Genomic DNA, 21334 nt, shown 5'->3' with positions numbered 1-21334 from the left:
AATTTTATTTTATTTTAAATTTTTTTTTAAGTTAAGTTTATTTAACTTGATTTAAGTATGAAATTCCTCATTTAGATTTATTTGATTGTTTAAAAATTTTATAATTTTAAATTTATTTAATTAGATTCAATTTATAATTTAATTTATTTTTTATTTTTGAATATTTTTTTATTATTACTACGTTGATAAGAATTTTATTGATGAACATAATTCATAAATTTTATTCGTGAATATTATTTATAAATATTATTCATAAATAATTTATCATTTCTATTCATAAATATTAACAAACTGAACACATATATATTCAAATTTATTCACTTAATTGATTTTATAAATATTGAATAAATATAAATAAATTTTTATTAAATCGTACACCCAAACTTATTCAAGAATGTTTAATTTATTTACAACTCTAATTCCACCCCTCAAAATTACTATTTTCTATAATGCCCTGTAACATTTTATGAGCCTCAAAATGCCTTCAAAATAGTTCAATATTCAAAATTGAATGGCTTAAGTTTCAATATTATTTAAATTACTTACTCAACTTTCATAATACCCAATTCGCGTATCATATTCTTGAAATATCCCTCTTTCTTTTTAAATTCATCAATTAATTTTATCCAAAATTGACTCATAGACTTAAAGAACTTTGAATTACTTCAAATCAAAATCAATATACTTCTAAAACATTCTTACTGTATTTATGCCTTCGGATCTATGACAAAAATGAGATCAAGGAATTTTTAAACTTGTAAAAGTTTGATAAAATTTGTTAAAAGTTCATTATAATAAGACCTAAGACAATAATACTTAATAACCAACACTACTAATGGATGCTTAGAACTTCTCTTATTCAAAAAAAATTAAATTTTAAATTTTCAAATGAGTTAGTCCATCAATCAATTTTGTCCAAAATTTATTAATGGGTGTAGAACTTTGAATTACTTCAAATCAAAATCAATGGTAAAGTAAATTGAAAGCATAAATCGATAGAATAATAAATTTATGCCCTCGTATCTGAAATAGATAGCATAAATTGAAAGTAACAAATTTTTAAATTTATAGAGTAAAAATTTAAAAGTGTGCTCTTAAATTAATTCATTATTTTCAATTTACACTATTAAATTTAGATCTTGAGGACATAAATATATTAAGATTTTAAAAATAGATTCATTTGATTTGAAATGATTTAGAATTCTATAAATCTATCAATTAATTTTAAATTTAATTAATAAACTTATAGAGAAAAAAGAGGGGGTTTTTTTAGAATATGATACGTGATTCTTCTGCAAAAAGATGGAATCCGTCACTTTAGGCCCCACACAATTTCCATCTGTGAAGAGGTAAATCAAAAAACTACAGTTGATCACAACGCAGGATATGATACGTGATTCGATTGCTATGAAAGTTGGATGCTAGATAATGCCGAAACTTACACGGTTTAATAAAATATTATTCAATATTTGACAGAATATCAATAAATGTATGATATTGTTTTAGTAGAATAAAAAATCACAATATTATTTTATTAAATAAGTTAACCATATTAATATAAGGATAGTAATATTAGAGGTAGAAAATAAATTTAAATCACAGAATCATGCATCCATTTCTCAAATCATTCTTTTCTTCTGCGAATTGGTAATTTTAAAAGTAGAGTGTATGATTAAAGTATTTAAAAGCATTTTTAATCTTCGTCAAAATTAATCAGATTATAAAAATTAAATACATAAATTATTATAAATAAATAAATCATTGATTTAACAATGTTAATATTAGAGGTAAACAATAAAAACTTAAATTAATTTACTGTTGATAATCTCAAAATTACCCAGAGCATGCTTTCTCAAACTTGAGCCATTTTAAACAAAATTTCTTATTGAGGATAGGCTTAATTTACCAATGGATAAATTTTATATATTCAAAATTTAACTTAGATAAAGTGATAAAAACAAAAATAAAATTTTCTCATAAAATCAAATCTTTAATTAATTTTCCAAAGCGTGATTTTGCATGTATTCTATTTTTTATTAGATTATACAAGTTTTTGTTTTTTTTAATATTCTTTACAAATATGTTTAAAATTGTTAAATTGTGTAGCATTCATCAACAAGTGTCACATTGAGGGAGAATATACTACAATGCATTTATCAAAAATAAATTTATTATAAATTGTCAGATTTGTTAAAACCTAATAAGTTCATTATAAATTTAATATTAAACTCTTAAAAAAATTCATTCATTTTCTTTAAAAATCCAAGCATCTACTCGCAAGTGCTACCCATAAATAAGATGTCTTTTTGAGAACAATTACAACTGTAATTCACAAATACACATGTAAATTCAAATTTGAGTTTTGTGGGATGTTAAAATATTACCCCATCAAATCTGTATGAGATTAAACCAAAATTACACACCTTCAAACTTGATAGTGATACTTTCATTTAGTCTTCTTGTTTATTTGGACAAAAATGACAAGAACACCCCTTTTTTTATTAGAATTGTCAAAAGAATACCCCTATCACATTTATTATTAAAACAACATCACATCCTATCTCAATCCATTTTTATTTTCAAAAATAACCTTATTTGAAATTGTTATAACAATTATAATTCATATCTACTACAACGTAAACACTTTATCTCTCAAATCACTATAATTCAATATTATATTATAACAAGGATGAATTATAATTATTATAATGAGCAATGATACACTCTAATCAATATTAATGAATATTATATTACAATAACTATGAATTATAATTATTATAATATAAATGATTTGATTGCTATGAAAGTTGGATGCTAGATAATGCCAACTTCGAACAAACAAATAAAAAAATTTGAAATGGGATGAGATATTATTTTAAAATAAATTAAAAAGAGATATCATTTTGATAATTTTAATCAAAAGAGCACCCTTTTAATTTATGTTCTCTAAACTTCCGACTCTCAATTTGAGATTCCACGCAATTTGCCTCCCAAGTCATCATGAGAACATCTAACCATCCATAATTCAACTTTATGAAAGGAAATATATACAATATCCTAGAACAGATCAATAATCTAATGGAAAATGGGAAGCAAAATTTGCCTCCCAAGTCATCATGAGAACATCTAACCATCCATAATTCAACTTTATGAAAGGAAATATATACAATATCCTAGAACAGATCGAAGAAAGCTGGAATAATCTAATGGAAAATGGGAAGCAAATTAAGGACTAATCCTGCCATAGCCTATGAGTTCCAAAGAAAAGTTTCAGGAAATGTTATTTCTAATATGCAAAACAAAGAAAAGTAATATAATTATTCCTAATTGAGTGAGACAATTATCTACTTTTCAAGTTGATAGCATTAACTGGATGCTTGTGCTCATACATTTAAGAGTAGAGAAGAAAACAATGAAGAATCAAAAGGAGGTGATCAAATCTGACAAAGACAAAACAGTTTTGCAAGTAAAATATATCTACCAGTTATTGCAATGAAACAGTTGGTAAATGATACAATTTATCGGTTTTGAATTGTACAATCACCTGAATAATTGCCGAACATTTCAATATTGTGATCCAAGGGTGATATCACTACAGTGATTTAAACGTTTGCAAATTGTATCAGTAATCATTTGATTTGTAAGGGGAAAAAACATGCCACTTTCTTTACTTTTATTATGCAAATTGAGCCAAATTATCTATAACTGAGATCGACCGATAAGTGTGGAATAAAAAATGATTTACACAATGAATGCCTGCTCGCCTTCAAACTCTGCAATTACATGCCTGCTCGCCTTCAAACTCTGCAATTACAATAAGCGAATCTGTCTTCTCTAAAAGGAGAGGTTCCCACTTTTTTTGTGGGTTGATGACCTACCATCATCATGTCAAGAAGGTTATAATTAAATTCAGTAAGAGAGAAGGATTGGTGAGCTACAAAATCAAAATTTGAAATACCTGCTTGTTTCCTTTGACATAACCTATTGCAACTTCTCGGCGTAGAATTGCTCTCTCAGATAGCTCCATGAATGATGGTGTCTCACCCTCCTGCATATAGCAGCCTATGCCCTGTTGTTGAGCACAAGGCATGAAGACGACATTATTTAGAAAACCAAACTTGGGAAGGATCCTTTCCCCATAAGTTAGCTTGCTTTTGTAGTATGCTCTTGAAGTTTAAAAAATATTAATTCCCCACTCAAAATGAAAACGTTCAATTTTTTCAAACCGAAAAGAATCCCATTTGGGTTCGATTTTACCTATTAAATTGTAATCCAAAACGTGCCTGCTCTAAAAAACATGTACAGTAATACAGAAACTACACATGCATGACATGTACTTTTTGTCCAAAAGATGATAGAACATACATAGCAATTGCATATTTTGTAGGCAAGACTGATAATTTTCAAATTTTAGGGTTGAACAACAAAATATGCAAACATTTATCCTTAATGGTTGAAAGCATGACTAGTAGGATCTGTGCAATTCTGCAAACGTTCAAGGCCCAAATATGAAAATTTTAAGGCTAATGGCTGAACTAATAGAGCGAAGGAAATAATATTACCTTGAGATATATCTCATCTCCCTCAGCATTAAGAATGTCTTTCCAAACCTCATTCAACTCAGCACTTTCAGCCACTGTCATTCAGCAGATGCATTTTCTAAATAGTCACAACTCCTATAAAAGTGAAGGAATTTTGCTTGCAGATGAACAAAACTTAAAGAGAAAAGAAAAACCTTGAGCTGTGACAAGGCTCATTACTTCCTCAGCACCAATAAACAAAAGGGAAGGCCTTATTTTTGAAATCTGCGTAAACATGAATTCGTTTAAATATTTGTTACTCAATGTTCTTTGTTAGCTAGCAAAAATAGAACATTACTTGTTTCCCTAGCCTTGTGTCAACAATTTCAGCAACTAGGTTCGCCACCTGAAAGGAAAACATGAAATCTAGAATTAATGGAAAACAAATGATTCTTTTTTTTTTAGGGTGAATAACTTGAGTATTAAATTATAGCAGGCAAAATTTCAAGTTGATGCTTTGATGAATTATGTCCTAGAAGAGCCATAGGATTTTGCTATTCTGCACTCAGCAAGGTTCCTGTCAGTCATTTGGTAACATCTACTTGTTACTTAACTTAATGTTTTAAGCACATCTTACTAGAAAATCTTCTTAACAGTTTCTCAACTAAACTAAGGTTAAATAACTGCAATAAAATCATCTAATTAGATAAGAAAGGATAATAGCATAAATGAAGAAACAGGATAGGGATGCTGGATCATGCTGTTTCAGTTTCTAACAGTTAACAATATAGAGCAGGTAATGGACGCATGCTATTGATGGTATCCAGTAAACTAGTGTCTGGTACATAGTTTACCCAAAAAGCCAAATCGACAGCATTCAGCAAATATGACTACCACAAATCTGTATACATTCTCAGAGTTAAGGATGAATGGTGGAAAGAATTACTGCAGAGCTCTCCACTAACATATTTTGATTCTTTTCAGTGTAGGTTTGGCTCGAACCAGGCACCAAATGAAATGAGGGAGAGTAGATCTCAGTAGTAATTTAGCTAACAGAATCAACTTTATAGCCTTTTGCCTTGGTTAGGTTAACTGGACCACAACAGTCATAGCATGAAGGAGTTGCAATTATTGATCATTATAGAGCAAAAATATTGTTATTTCATGGAGACAATATGGCACACATTGTTTTAGTTAGTAATCTTTCAGATGTTTTCCTGGATTCACTCTCCGAAGTAATTGGAATCTCAAAATGTCTTCAGTAGTGAACAACAAACCTCTATGCCATGTTTTTTGCAAATGTTTTCAGCAAGAAGAAGGGAATAAGTAGTTTGCTTATCTGCCTGGGATGGATCTGCAGCAGAATAAATATGTCAAGTTCACTACAAAAACTGAAAGTGGACGTTCATATAGAGTTACCTCCAGCAAGCCATTCTCTGTCAGATATTACAACCACTGATAAAGGGATGCCTTTTCCCTTCATATATTCATTTCTAGCATTTAATATAGCTTCCTTTAGCATCTCGTAGTTGACGGGATTTCCAACCTATGCATATAAACCAACAATCTATATGATTATGAGCAAGATACTAGTGTAGGCATATTCACACATATATAATACAATTCATATATAAATATGAACAAATAGAGAGATGCCTGATGATAAACTTTGATGTTCTTTAATTGGCTTTGGAGCACAGGGTTAACAATGCTATTCCTTTCATCAAGGGAAGCTTCTGACAGTATAACCTACCAAATAAAACAAACAACTTTCATGATTAAATGGCAAAACATTTAAGGCGTGTAATTTCAAGCTAAAAATAACCATCCAATTACTATAATTCCAACATACATTAAACTCAAAATGATATGACATGTTTTGGAGATTGTTATGCTCCTGGGGACGCAAATGTAAATATCATAGTAGTAGGGACTTGTGATTTTACATTGACGAATAATCAATTTAGGAAGAGGAGACTATCTACAATATTGATCCTAATTTTCCCATAATATGGAATCAACACCATGATGTTGATATTGAATCCCCTCCCATGCACACACTCTTGCCAGCACATCATAGAGATCTTCTTATGTTCACCATGATGCAGAAGGTGGACATTTCCCCAGGCACAGATCTATAGCACGCTCATCTACTCATGCACAATCGCCCAACATCACTAGTCTACATGCACACAAACATTTACATGCAACAGATCTGCAGTGGTGCTTGTCTGAACATGCTGATCCAAAGCATCGCTCACTTGTGCAGATGCTACTCGTGAACATATCACGCACACATATCATTCACCTTTGCATGGCATGTCAGCAGTCCAGTAAGCATAGCTTTAGGGAGTCCGAGCAACAACCCAGCAGTGTCTAGGAAGTAATCCCACCTGCGAGCAGTCAGCCAACCACATCCTACCATCTTCTCTGACACTATGACTGTGCTCCCACTAACCAGGAAGCTCTTTTTCCTCCTCCACATACACTTGAGAACAATTGTCATTGTTCTCCCTTGAAAGTGGAAGACACCCTATTTCGAGTAGCAAATTTCAATCTCTTTCTCAATATCAAGCAGTTATTTCACCTAGAGTTGTGAATCATCGAGATCTCCCTTCAATCCAAAATGTTAGATTTACCAACTACTTCCGTATTGTTTCCTACTGTTGGTCATTCAGGTCTCTTTAGTTTCATGACAATTACTATGTAGAAACTGATACAAAGGCTTTATGGGCTCAAGCAACAATAGTGTGAGTTTGGTTTATGGGAGAAAGTCAGCTTGAACACCTAACCATTCAAGCTGTCAAGGTTTCTATGTCCACCACTGCCAAATGCCTTAGTTACTTGCCTCCTTTGGCAATCCATTGATCCAATTCTTGAGAGCATCTTCTAGTGTTCCTTCTCCCTCTACTAGACTTGGTCACAAGCTAGGATTCTCTATACGTAGGACATCTCCAAGGCATATTCACTTGTAAACTCTTCCAATTATGACAATAAGACACCACAATAATCATCCGCATTAGTCGATTCTAGGGCATTTGCGGCTAATTTGAAAGATATATTCCCGATTATTTCAGATGTCAGGGCATGCAAGACTGCCTTGATAAGCTCCTAACCTTATGTTCCTGCATACTATTTTTCCTAAGTTAGAGCCAGTAAAGACTTAAATTATAGGAGGCTCTTTCATTCCATTCTTTCGAACATGTACATGCAAATGCCCTAAGCTTCTACCATAAACCCACCATCCTCTGATCCCATGGTAGATCATTCCACTTTGGTGGTTAAATTGCCATCTAGAGGATCTTGTGGCGGTGGAAGAGATCATCATTGACGACATGGCAAACAATTTGGACAACAACAAAAGCCCAAGTGCTCTCATCGTGGTTTGTCTTTATTATCCTCTACTTTTTTTTGCCAACTCCATCACCTTCTCAAATACAGTCATCTTGGACACCCAAGTTTTCAAATTCAAAAATATGGTTTTTGTTGTTTTAGTCTTCAGTATCCATCAAGAAAACATGTAATTTTACATTGTAAACTTTCTTTCTCTAGTGTCATACTGAGGCAGTCTAGAAAAATATAAGGATTTTTTTACTAATCTGACCATGCAACAAAGAATAGAGTACGATCGCATTATGAGTATTTGGAACACACCAATGAACTACCAGGTCCAAGGTAATTATCATATTCTCGTATCATGTCAGCAACTTTCGGTCGCCATCCAATCATGAATATGCACTCTTGAGGTCCAAGATGCAAATCATTAGTCTGCAAATGATATAAAAAAACATATGATATTCTAAATATTGTTGTAAATTCATTTAATTAGCATGATACCTTGGAGCTTGATTTTAAAGGACGCTCAATGATATTCTTGAGCCTTGACTTCCTAATCTCAGCTTCTAATGGAGCTTTGCTTTCTGAGCCTTTGTTTGAATCATCTTGTTCAGTTGACTCAACTGGAAGGAATATGTTTGGTGTTCTTTTTCCAAAAACAGGAGCTATAAGTAGAAGCTATTTTCAAAGTGAAAGTTAGCAGCAACATATAATAAACAAGGGGAAACCAGCTATGAAATTTTCTCTTATAAACATTAAGCATGATTTGCGCTTCTTGTTGTTGAAATTGGAAATGATACATAGTTACAGTAAAAATTCCTATACTTAGAATGCATAATCCTTGATTTTGATATCAAGGTTGAGTGGCTGAAACCGTATCAACCAATCACAGGGAAACATGAGCTTTAGACAATTCGCTTGATCTTTTGAATTAAAATTTACGTATAGAGACAATTGAGAATCATTAAGGAAGTCAGCTTATAAAAGGGCATTGTTGAAGTTAAATGAAATGATTTTATGATTATCATCTAGGTCAAGTACCCAACGATGATACTACCATGAGACAGTAATATTAGGATAAGAGAATGTAACAATGCTAAGGCCAACTGGAGTTCCCAATTAGGGCTCAGAAGAATCTGATGTATCAGAGTGCACCATAACTAAGGTTGAGCGCAAATACCTAATTTAATGTCTGGAGATAATGTAAATTGAAAAAGGTTCAGTGAAACAATGAAAAATTGTAGATGCTCCTACTTTATCTGTTTGTCTAATCTCTTCCTCCTCATTTGGATGGAAATATATTTGTCCAGATCTTAGTAGACCGCAAACCACTGCCTGGAGAGAAGACAATCAATAAATCATCACAAGAGTATTACATCACAGAATATATAGCAAAAGTTGTTGCTTTTAGTTTGACCTCCTGGATTGCTTGTCTTGCATACTTGTACTTGAAGCCTACTAGGTTTGAGAAGCTACAGATATTGAATACATTTTCTGTAAGAGAACAGAATCAAGATTTCATGTCTTTGAAGAAATCTGCTCTGCTTATTGCGAACCAAAATTAATAAGAAAAAAGATCACTTAAGGAAATCTATTGGCACATTGCAGATAGAAAGTTACTATAAATTACATAACCTTATTTAGACAGCTAGGTGGTAAATTCAGGATTACAGATGCAAGACTGCCAAATCTTAAACAATTATTGAAGTGTCAAATATATGTGCATCTTGGATTTTGAGAGCACTAAGATCTCTGATAAGACCCTCAATACACCTAACTTCTCATTTCATAATGATCTTTATCAGATGGCTCACTGTAGTCTGAAATCCCAAACAAATGAATGTGGATTCAAATAAAAATAGAGACTAGGAAATCCATGTACACAAACAAAAAAAAAAGAAATGAAATTTCATGTCGCCAATAAGAACTAAACAACAAGTCAACATTACAGGTCTCCTATTTTGTCTGAGAAGAAAAAGAAAGAATAAGAAAAAAAATCCCTCAAGTGATTTTTAATATAAGGAGCCATTATACACTAACTAGTCATCCTGTTGCACACTGAACACCTCCAAAATCTGAGAAGTTAAATGGTTTATCAAATTGACTTGGTACTATAAAGGGGACAAATAACCAGGTACTAACATTTTTGATATGTCAAGAATCATACAAAACAGTACAAGCAATAGGTCTTGCGAATACTGTTGAGAAAGAACTTCATGTAAAGAGTCCTATTACATAGAAGACTACTGAAAATAAGTAGAATGCTTAATCAAGACAGAAGTTAGACAACATGGAAAATAAGTAATAAGCATCTATACATTTTAGACTAATGATGAAATATGAAATCACAATTTTCCCACCTAGACATTTTAAAATACAATATTTTCTATCAAAAATGCAGGCAAGCCTTGGTGCGAGATTAGGCTGCTCCATTGCAGTACTAAGGGATTAGAGTGTAAGTCACGAAAATATATTGCTACACAAGGCTAAGGTCAGATTCTCTATTAAATATATATACCAATAGAATTTGATATGTGAGGTGATCATGTACAAGTTCATTGGTGTATGTTTGAAACTTTCTTGTGTTATCAGCATAGAAAAAGCAATCATATAGGAAAGGTACAAACAGAGTGAATAGAAATGATTAATCTGCCAACATAAAGAAAATGCATGTGGGACCACATAGAATAACTCCATTTTTCCATTATGTTTTTGAACATGTAATCCTATATGCTGACGTTAAGGTTAGCATTTAAAGTATTCTCATCATCATCATTATCTTACAATGGTTTGATAAGCAAAGTTCCATGCCTAAAAAATCTCTCTGATATTTGTTATTGCATTGAATGGCAACTACCATTATGTTTTCTAGCAGAGGGAAAAGAGTACTTCTGTAGTTTAGCAAATGTCTGTAGATCTTGAGGAGACCCTTTTGTCGAGAACACTGAACAAATAGCTTTGAAGCTACCATCTCAACTGGCTGCACATTCAAGCCTGTAATTGACTTGAGTAGTTCGGATGTGGTAACGCTGGAAGCCTAATTTCAATTAATAAAAAAGTCACCATCACAATTTGAATATGGAAGCAACTGCTCAGTTCAATCAGAGTTCCTAATAATAGTAAAAAATGCTTGAATTTTTCATGATGGGATAATGCCCAAGTATTTGATCTATGACTAGAATAATCTAGAGGAAAATTAGTACAAGTTCCAATTATGATGGGCTTATCTTGAAGTTCTAGCTTTTGAATGCTAGTGTCAGGAACTAGGTACAATATAAAGAATGAAGAAATCACAAGGTTGATCCCTGTTGGCAAGACAGCAATTCCAATGAAGTTGACCTCTTTGGCCTTTATGAGCAAATGGAAACTAGAAAAATAATGCTGAATCTTTTAATGTGGTCTTTTAGAAATGTAAATGCTCAACTGCACCAGCAACATACCTCAATTATGGTAGGGACAGAATTTACATTAGGAAGAGACTGAAGAGCTAGAAGAGAGAGAAATGCATCTGTATCAACTTCATACCTGATCAGATTGACAATCTCATATAAGCAACTTGCGTGTAAAATCTAAAGCACAATAATACAGAGAAATGTAGGATTGCATGATATCTTGGAACATAATCTTTTAAACAACTTGCAGTCTCAATTAAAACAACAATGCTGTTGAAATCTGATATGTTTAAGTTTGTTAATAATGATTTTTTTTCTTTTTACAAAAATTAATAGGATCTTTGTTGACCTAGGATAAATTAAGAATTTATTCAATGAAGTAGGACATCACATCAAAGAGGTTCGACAATGTTACTTCACATTAGCTGATATGCTCCTGATTCCTGAATCTCATGTATAGAATACCCATCAATGACAAAATCCAGGTCATTTTTAAAAAATAATTAAGGTGTCTACTCACCGGTCATTTTTTGCAGGCAAAATTATGATGCAACGTGCTTTATCTGCTGCAGCTCTTTCAAAAGATTTTGTCAGGCTTAAACTACAGCTGCAATATCAAATTTTCTAGAAACATTAGAAGGAAATTGTTTCAATACTGACAGAACTAAAAAGAAAATTAGGTGAAGTCCACATCCTCAAATGGAACAATCACAAAGGCTATTCAGAGCTGCTCTCAATGTATACCTATGATAATATGATATAGGAAAAAAAGAAAGTTGCATCCTCCAATTAACCTGCCTATATTGTGATAATAGAAAAAAGTCCTAGGATCCTACATACTTACTTCTGTATGGTAAAAGTAAGAGTACAAGCTAACAACAATGATATACAGCTAAAACTAGAATGGCCCTAGCTTCGAGCATTGATACGATGGGTTGTTTCTGGTCGACTTCCTAGCTTACCCTTTTGCATGTCAAGGTACCCAACTGGTGAAGGCTCCTTGCATCACATACAGGTGGCAAACTAACCTTGCTAAAACAGGGTTAAGATTATGTTTATAAGTTCAGACAAATTTTGATGTTGGCTATCTAGGGCAAATGCAAACATCAACTTTTTTCATCAGGGCTAGGGACTGACATCGGCAGTTTTAGCCTCCATCTAAGCATGTAAATGAAATATGTAAATTAAGGTCATTAATGACTTAAACCACTCTCATCAAACAAAGTACAGGAAGAACAACTATGACTGGTTGTGAATGATAAAGGACAACCACAAATCTTCCCTGGATTCAACCTAAAGTCCAACAGAAAATTGTGTCACTTGCTAGAACTGTCTGTTAGATGATAAAAGATAGTGTATCCCATGATCTTGCATCACCCTTCTATGGTTTCACAATGGGCAATGACAGCACTTTTGCCTTTTGAACAAACAGGTGATGCAACTTTCAGGACTTGGCCTTCCTCTTGCACTGCTCAATCCTCCAGCCATCTCCTTTGTCTTTCATTTCAAAACCTCAATACTCTCTGGCCCTCCAACATACAATGGTTAATCCTGACCAAGTTTTCGCTTGCTGCCCACCAAGTTTTCACTTGCTGCCCATAGTATGAAACAAGTCTCCTACCCTAACACATCTAGCTGGCTCAGCATAATTATTATAGAAGAAAGGAGACCAACATATCTTATAATATTAACTCCATCCCTAATCTTTTATTCCATGGAAGCATCTCTCTTTCTATATATTATATTATATGGTAGGTCTTTCTCCTCCAGTTTCATTCAAAAAAGGGAGAAACAGAAGCTGCATACAAATGAAAGTGATTAACAAGCAAGAAATGTAAGCAAGTAAACAACCACATTTGGTCTTTAAATAAACTAAAATCTATAGATTCTGCTAAAGGTTTGATCAGTGATTCAGTTATTAATCGCACCTTTTAGTAAGGAGATCGAGATGGCTCAAATCTTTAGTGATGCTATCACCGAGCTTCTCAATTTGCTTCCTTGGAAGATCAGACAAAAGAAGAATTCTTTGCTTCCTACATAATTGTAACATAGACAATGAAGTGCTGACTTATATCCAAAAAGCAAGTCCATAATATGGATAAAATAGGAGCGGATGATATTACCTTGCATTAGCTGTACCTAAGCGGATGGCAGATTCCTGAAATTTGTTAATCTGCTTTAGTATAAAAGTCAGATGACTGTTTACTCCACAGATAATGATATGGTCTCTTTCCATCACTTGCAACTGTGCTCCTTCTCTTACTTTTTGCATGTTGTTCTGACAACATGAACTAGTTCAGAAATAAATTCTTCGAAACTAAAATGATACATATTAGACCAAATAATAAAAGGGCGCTGTTGGAAACATTATATAGGAAGGAACCTACTCGAAATTGTTCAGTCATTGTGCCTAACAATCGAGAATAGAATAGTATTCCCCATATAGCAAGTATGAGTCCAAGAATGCGTTCAACACGAGTTTTTTGCTGCCAAATTATATAACAACCTACATTTTAGACCATTAACATGTATGAATAGTAAACACATATCACAAACATAAAACAAACAGGAATATCAGCTTCTGTTGCATGATCATACTCTTAAATGAGTAGAAGATGAACAAAGACAAGCCCAAGCTTCCCAAAAGCAGTCCTCCAGGGAATTATGCTTGTTCCTGAATAAGAAGACCAGACAGCATTATGTGGAGATGTAGGTTAGCAACTGACGCATGTATGCATGACCTAAGCAAGCTGCTTGCTAGTTTGTCTGTAGGAGAAAAAAAAATAGCAACTGAATGTCTTGAGATAAATTTAATTACCATAGATAACTTCATAACAGGAGGTGCATTTATGAACAAAAAAGAGTTTGTAGACAACTTAAGACAAATAAATATTTCTGCAAGCTTATGTTCAGTTCTGAGGAACCAAGTGATTGAACATCTAAGTTCAACTGGAACAGTATTTGTGGTAATTTTGCCTGAATTTGAGTTGAAATTTCTCTTCAGTTTGAGAACATTATATTGTTTCAAGTTAAAGTTATTAAGACATGACCACAGGTGAAAAACTCTAATATGATACAATATGATTTTTAACCTTGTTGATATGTCATATTCAACAAAATATGACCAATAGGACACCTATATGGAAACAGAAAATTCTAAGGAAATACATCATTGGAACTGTTATATTTTTTTATCATCTACATCACATATAATGTTTGCAGAGTCTAGTTCTGAATCTAAATTCTTCTTAGGTATCTAGGTTTCAGTATACTACCTATCAGAAATGTTATCCAATTGTTTGTCACTGAATTTGAGACTTCAGGAAGTCCCTTCCCATGAAAATGCCTCTTAATTCCATTTTTTTAAAAGAAAAACTAATAACCTTTAGATATTTCTATATTCACATATTTCTACATCATAATACAATGGGTATAGATCTAATTCTGAATCTAAATACTTCTCGGGCATCTAGGTTTTGGTATACTACATATCAGGAATGCAAAGTTTTTTGCAATTGAATTTTGAAACTTCAGGAAGTCCCTTCCCATGGTGTTGCTTAATTTCAATTTTTCTAAAAGTAAACTTCACCTCAAGTTTTGGATTTCCATCTAGCAAGTATTAGTTTCATAATGTCTGCAATTGATTCCAGTTATCAAAGAAAAATCTCCAAAGCTTCAATCTATCTCCTCAAAACCTACCTATTTTTTAAAATTAATACACATCCTTTTTATATTTGATTTCTTTCTGTTCTCATCAACATTCAAGTTTGGAACAGAATTCCTACAACTGTGTTCAACTGTGTATATCAGTTGATGAAAAATTATATTATAGTTGGTCAATAATATGTTTTTTTTTCTCCTGATGATTAAATTGTTCATTTCTAATTATAGGTGAACTTCCAAATTCAAGTACCTCAGTAATTTTTAGTACTTTAAATTGATGAGGTCTACAACTTAACAAAACAAGAACTATTGAAAAATGAGAACAATCCAATCCACTATTGATATAGCACTCTGCCAAAAAATATTAATACAGCACATAAAAAAAGACAAATACATGGGCCTATTTGGAGCCATCTGCCATATTCAACTGCATGCTTCTTCTCTTTGCAATAAGCATGTTAGGAGAGCACAATAGAAATCAAATTAGTGTACACAACAGACTTTTCTTGTAAACTCAACCAGGAATAGAACATCCATATCAAGATTCTACAAGACAGTAGCAAAACCAAAGATAATAACAACCAAGAAGTGAAAATAGGAGCTAACCTAAATCTGTAGAATAGGACACCTCCAATCGCAACAAACGAGAAACATGCAACGAGCAATGCAATAAAGAACCTATCATCATAAAAGTTACACTGTCAGTAGCTTTGGAAATTTTGATTATGAATTAAGTGTTTAACAAATTTTTTATCAAAAGGCAAATTGCAAGATGATGCATTGTGAAACTTCATGAATGGCCCAAAAGTGAAGTATAATTTCAGTTTGGATCATAACCATTGATCTTATGTTTTCATGGACAACGGGATCAACCAAAATGATTACACTAGATCAGATTGTTCCTCCACCCTGTTTAACTATGGGTCATGTACTCTCTTACAGTATATACTTGTGCCTCAGTTGATGTTCTCATAGGAGTATGTGTCTCAATCAATGATCTCGTGCGAGGGAAGAGAGATTCTGAAAAAGGAAATTGTATTATTGGTTGAATACTAAAACAATGAGGATCTCTCTCATAGGTCTTAGAAATATAGCATATATGAAGCAAAATTATACTGGTTAACTAGAAAAAATAAAAGGAAAAATTGAAAAATAGATTTTTTATTGAAACAATTTATTTAAATAGTGCATTTTTATTTGCATCAGGTATATGCCTGCCCCTCTAGATGCTTGGCATGATTGTCAAATGTTGAATGGAACGATCCAATAGTCATGCATAATAAATGTAATGTGTTCAACCAGATGCTAACTTTTTTTTATTTACATTACTAGTGCCTAGATAGAATCAAGAGGTAAGTAGGTAAGGTATACAATGAGAAAGAACAAATAAAAACAATTCTAGCTCTTAAATTAATGTAACCAGTCTATCTAACAAAATACCAGTCAATTATTAAATAAAATTTAAAAGTTCATTCCACAAGCCAATAACAACTGCCGTGCTACTAGAAATCAGCATGATATAGAGAATTCAATCAGACTTACACGCCAATATTCCGTTCCAGTTGGATATTGAAAAGATAATATAGCCGAGATATACTCCATTTAAAATCTTGGAATGATGGAAAAGACACATTCAGCCGAAGAGGTATTGGTTTGTTTAGGGAGGCCGGATTTGACAAACAAGCAAAAGGTAAGGCACTGCTGCACCATGGCAATGTACACATAACTGATGAGACAATATGAATACAATTTGACCATGCCAATCTGGACAATAAGTAGGATGACATGCATTGTAAAAGTATTTTAACGGCAAAATCCTGAAAAATGATTAGACAAAAAAGGTTCAGAAAAACATACCAGCTAAATCAATACAGGGAATAATGACATGTTACCCATACAAGTGGGATTTTAGAGTGTAAAATTTACATGTCAGACATCAGGTGTAGAAGTGATCATAAGAAGATTTACTAATGAGAGCATAAAAGCATGAATCCTAACAAGTGGATTTTTATGGTTCTATAAGAAAAGCATATACTTCTAGTAGAAAATCATCTTTGAGTTATTAGGTGGAGTACAGCCAATGCAGATCCAAAAATATTCAACTGAAATGATTTACAACTCAAGAAGAAAGATTTCATAGTAGAACCAAGTCTAGCACCTGTTAGTCACCAGTAACTATGGAATGGATGCATACCAAATATAGCTCAGGAATCTAATGGACAGTAAGAATTACTACCTACCAATGAATTCAGACTCTTATAGCAGTTATCAGTGTAATACTTATTATTTGCCAGCAAACTAATGACAAGGTCCAACTATGAAGATTCAATTTGATCCATATATCACATGTTTATGCATGAGCATATTTTATAAAATTAGGTGAATAGCTGGCCCATAATTTGAATTTAGAAGTTTCATTTTAAATTTTATGAGTTTAAAATTTTTGATGTTTTTAAATTTTAAGAGTTGATAAAAAGTGTGTTAGAGTTTTAAGAGATAAATTAAGCCTGTTAAACAGTTAGTTATAATTTTAGAGAAAAAATAGGCTTTTCTTAGATTACTAGGGCTTATTTTGAATCTGTAAAAGGAATCAGCATCATGTGTATTTGATCATCTTTTAGTTTAATAATATTTTCTTCCTTCTCATTAGTAGAATTTTGCATTTTGGATGACACAATTTGTTCATGTTGCATCAAGTGGTTTAGAGTTGATTTCCTACAGTCTGTATGCATGGATTGTATGATTCAAAAGCAATCTCCTGTCACTGCTAATTCCTCCCATAAATACTAGCCTCTCTCAACTTGGGCCCTCATGTGTCCTCCATCTACTACAACACCTCAAGAGGCCAGTTTAAGTATACCAACTTGTTATCGTGTCCCTATCAAGCGCTGCCCTCTTCCTCCCATCCAACATGCACTTGACTTTGCTTGCTCGAGACTACACCTCCCTCACTAACGTCCCCACATAGTACTAGTGTCTCCTTTACGTGGGACTGTAACCACCACCATGATTCCACCACCAAAAATCCCTTCACCAATGCACTTTGTTGATTGCAGAGGAATACTCATGTGAGAAGAACGACATGACCCTATCCTCCTATGTCACCGCCCAACCACGTAACGGATGCCTAGCCTAGCCTAGCCGCCATCAAGAACAACACCACCACCAATCGGGTGTCTCAACCCAAATTAAATACAATCCTCCTGACTTCCTCCATCTACAAAGAAACAACCATGTGTTCTTGTCTGACTACATATGACTAGCTTCATCCATGCAACTTAAACCCATTGTTGGAAAAGCCACCAACCCAATCGCCTAAATGACTATGACTTCCCTGCCACCAGCTACTTGCAATCCAAAATCATTCCTAAGCAAAACCATTGTGCATATCAAAGAAGATTGATTCCTCTCCTCCCCTATAATGAGATAGCATCTTATTCGCTCTCTTAACCATTTACTGTAGTAAAATTGGGCAAAATAGAAATTTCTAAAGTACTTTCCATGATCTAATCAAACACTTGGATCTAGTCAAGTAATTGCCACATGCAAGACAAATACTGTCTAAGTAGCTATTTAAAGCTGATGACTTTTCCTTATTAATAGGTATTCATGCATTATCTTTTATAATCAGATGATAAAAAATGATGACTACGGTATATGGCCTACCAAGGAATAACATATTCAATGAAATACATTGTAGTATACCTGACAGGCAAAGTAACCTAGAGACACGAAACAAGTACTTCAATATCTTACAAATACACACAAGCATGAAATTGTCAATTTATCAAAAACAACAACCGACATTAGAATTATCAAAACAAACAATAACATCAAAAGTAGATGCAGTTAAATGGCATTACAATATAATTCTCATAGTAGATATTCTTGCTAGTGTTACTTGCAAATTCCAAGTTGAATTGTCTGAAACATAACATGTGTGATTTGGTAGTCTGTATTCTGCACAATCTTTTTTCATGTCTGTTTATTGAAGTTCCTGGGAAAACACCAAATATGATAGTATGACACCATAAAAATGAATAAAGAATAGCTCATCAACTACCATTGTTATTGCAAATATATATGGATGCCTTAATTAACTGATGACAATGATGATCATTGAGTCAATGAGCACTTTGCATTCGTCAGATACAAGTGCATAAATGCCAAGATCATGTGCATTCATAACAAATAAAGGGCATGTAATATGTTAAAAATATTTGATTGTCTATTACATTGATAAGGTTTGAATATAAGCTCAACACAGTACTCAGCAATCACTGTGCGTAGTTTCTCCATAAAGCATAGGGTATCAAAGAGAATGAATCTAAAAGTATGAGTCTTGATTAAGATCTTGATGTACTTAGGTTTGTTGTTATCACACTACTATTAAAGATAATGGTAAATTCTGAGTCAATGCTAACGAAACAAGCAAGCATTTTTTCCCCATTAAACTTAAAATCCCATTCTACATGCAAAGATATACTAAGTGTGCTGGACAACCTCTCTGCAAACTTTTATGCCTACTAAGCTGATATTTAGGAGCCTAAATTGTTCATATGTTGTCAGTTGTCACACATTAAGTTTAGTTTTACTCATTGACTCAATCATCCACAAAGATTATAAATGCAGATGACTGTAGATAAATATCTTATTAGATATAATTTCATTCACAATAGAACCTTAAGTTTACAAGAAGCTCCAACACATTGTAACATGTAAAAGATTATACAATCTAGGGATAATGTAACAATAAACATGATTTTTCCTGATAGGTGTGGTAAACATAACTGGTGTGACATAAATGACATGACCGCAGCTATGCAAACAGGACTTTTTCCTAACAAGAAACTTACTGAAGGAGTGGACTTCACATGTTGAGAATTACAATGACACCATGCTAAAAAGGGGAAATCACATAAATTAAAGAAGGCATCCATTCTTCCCTTTAGGATAGAATATATTTGTTTTCTACTTGGAATTTTCAAGGGTGCATCTGCTATCTAAGCACATACTGTAGATATCAACTCGATATCAAGCCTTATGTATGTAAGTAATTAGTTTGTTCAAAGATGCAAATGGTTAGATTAAATAAACTAAAAACCTTCAAATGATTAACTGTAGAAATAATTATTTTTGAAAATTATGATGTGTTCACATTATTTATTTAATGTGTAGGGGTAATTTTTAGATGTCGTAACCATAATAAAGGCAAGAAATACACATTAGACGTTGAGCGCACCTGTAACAAACTTTTGTGAGATTTTGGAATCAGTCACTGATGGTTGTGTCCGGTGATACTGAACATTGGCATACTTCCTGCAGGTATTGTATTGTATGGCAAAGTTACACAACACACTATGAATTTCCTCAAGAAAATGTCAAAGGAAAAGGAAAAAATAAAGCAACACCTCCAAAAGGCAATCTAAATTGATCCCTATAAAAAATTATCAAAACGAGCTTTCTTACTGTACATAACTAGTATCCTCTAGAATGACAACATTAAGGTGCAAACATCAATATAACATTGTGCATGGATAAGTGAATACAAAAATAATAGAATTAAGTGGAAACATTTTATTTTATTTTTGAAAAGAAAGGTACTGGAGTTAACCGTAGCTCACCCAAGGAGATGCATAAAAGAGCAAGTATAAGATACAAATATTCTAGAGCCAGATCACAACAAAAATCCTGCCAACAGCAGCAGCCTAGATTCCAACTGCAGATAATTTAGGTACCACAGCCAACTAGCTACGTTAACCATAAGCAAAACAACAGAAATTCCAACCAACTAGCCTAGACGATAAAGCCAGAAATCCAGTTTCTTTATATATCCGTGTTAGGAAAGATTAGTAATCCTCCAAACATCTAAGAATATAAGTTATTAGCATCTGATTCTAATCATTTTGACCAAGCCACAAAAATACAATCAGAATGAGGGGGAATAGTAATAATCGGTAGTCAGCCAAACCAACCAATCTTCAGAATGCCACTCCGTTCGTGCCCCAATTAAAACGATCAAGACAGAAGTTGTTTCGCCTGGATCGTCAAAGAAGCGAAGACGCGGATCGCCGTCTCCGGCGTCAAGGATCCAAATCCAAGCCGGAGAGGGGATTTCCAGGGGAGTCAAAGGGAAGAGAGAGGGAGAGAGAGAGCTGACCTGCCGAAGAAATAGGCGCAAGCATGCCTGGATCGGGGAAGAGAGGGGACGGGGGGCGGCGAGCGTGAGAGGGGAAGCTGGAGCCGAGTCCCCATCCGGGAATTCGCTGGAACCCAAACTGCTCCAAAATATCCAGCGCGCTGCGGCACTGGGCGCCCTATTAAATGTGAAGGGCGGACGGCCTTTAAATTATTCCAAGGCACAGCATCCACGAAAAGGGTAAACGATATTTTTAATAAAAGTATATATTATATTATATTATA

The 21334-nt window shown here is 33.3% G+C and overlaps 1 protein-coding gene across 2 annotated transcripts; it reads right to left on the bottom strand.

Moving 5' to 3' along the window:
• Window positions 1-3501: 3501 nt before the first annotated feature.
• LOC141832069 (putative ion channel POLLUX-like 2) lies at window positions 3502-21166 on the bottom strand. 2 transcript variants are annotated; one of them, XM_074719544.1, is made up of 25 exons: window positions 21072-21166; window positions 20154-20230; window positions 18775-18908; window positions 16454-16728; window positions 15518-15589; window positions 13847-13922; window positions 13636-13734; window positions 13372-13526; window positions 13177-13281; window positions 11769-11855; window positions 11297-11381; window positions 10746-10893; window positions 9274-9350; window positions 9111-9191; window positions 8358-8534; window positions 8175-8288; window positions 6177-6269; window positions 5940-6066; window positions 5798-5874; window positions 4879-4926; window positions 4736-4805; window positions 4563-4636; window positions 3959-4069; window positions 3796-3874; window positions 3502-3764 (listed from the first exon to the last, which is right to left on the bottom strand). In XM_074719544.1, the coding sequence occupies exons 1-25, from the start codon at window positions 21164-21166 to the stop codon at window positions 3742-3744; spliced, it is 2559 nt and encodes an 852-aa protein (XP_074575645.1). In that variant the 3' UTR covers window positions 3502-3741. The 2 variants fall into 2 exon arrangements, with proteins under 2 accessions (XP_074575645.1, XP_074575644.1); XM_074719543.1 differs by having other exon boundaries at window positions 3502-3874.
• Window positions 21167-21334: the final 168 nt, after the last annotated feature.

The sequence above is a fragment of the Curcuma longa genome, chromosome 7 (genome assembly GCF_044706935.1).
Source record: "Curcuma longa cultivar G26 ecotype Majalengka, Jawa Barat chromosome 7, ITB_CL_G26_1.1, whole genome shotgun sequence".
Lineage (NCBI taxonomy): Eukaryota > Viridiplantae > Streptophyta > Magnoliopsida > Zingiberales > Zingiberaceae > Curcuma > Curcuma longa.
This window is presented reverse-complemented; position numbering and strand designations above follow the sequence as displayed.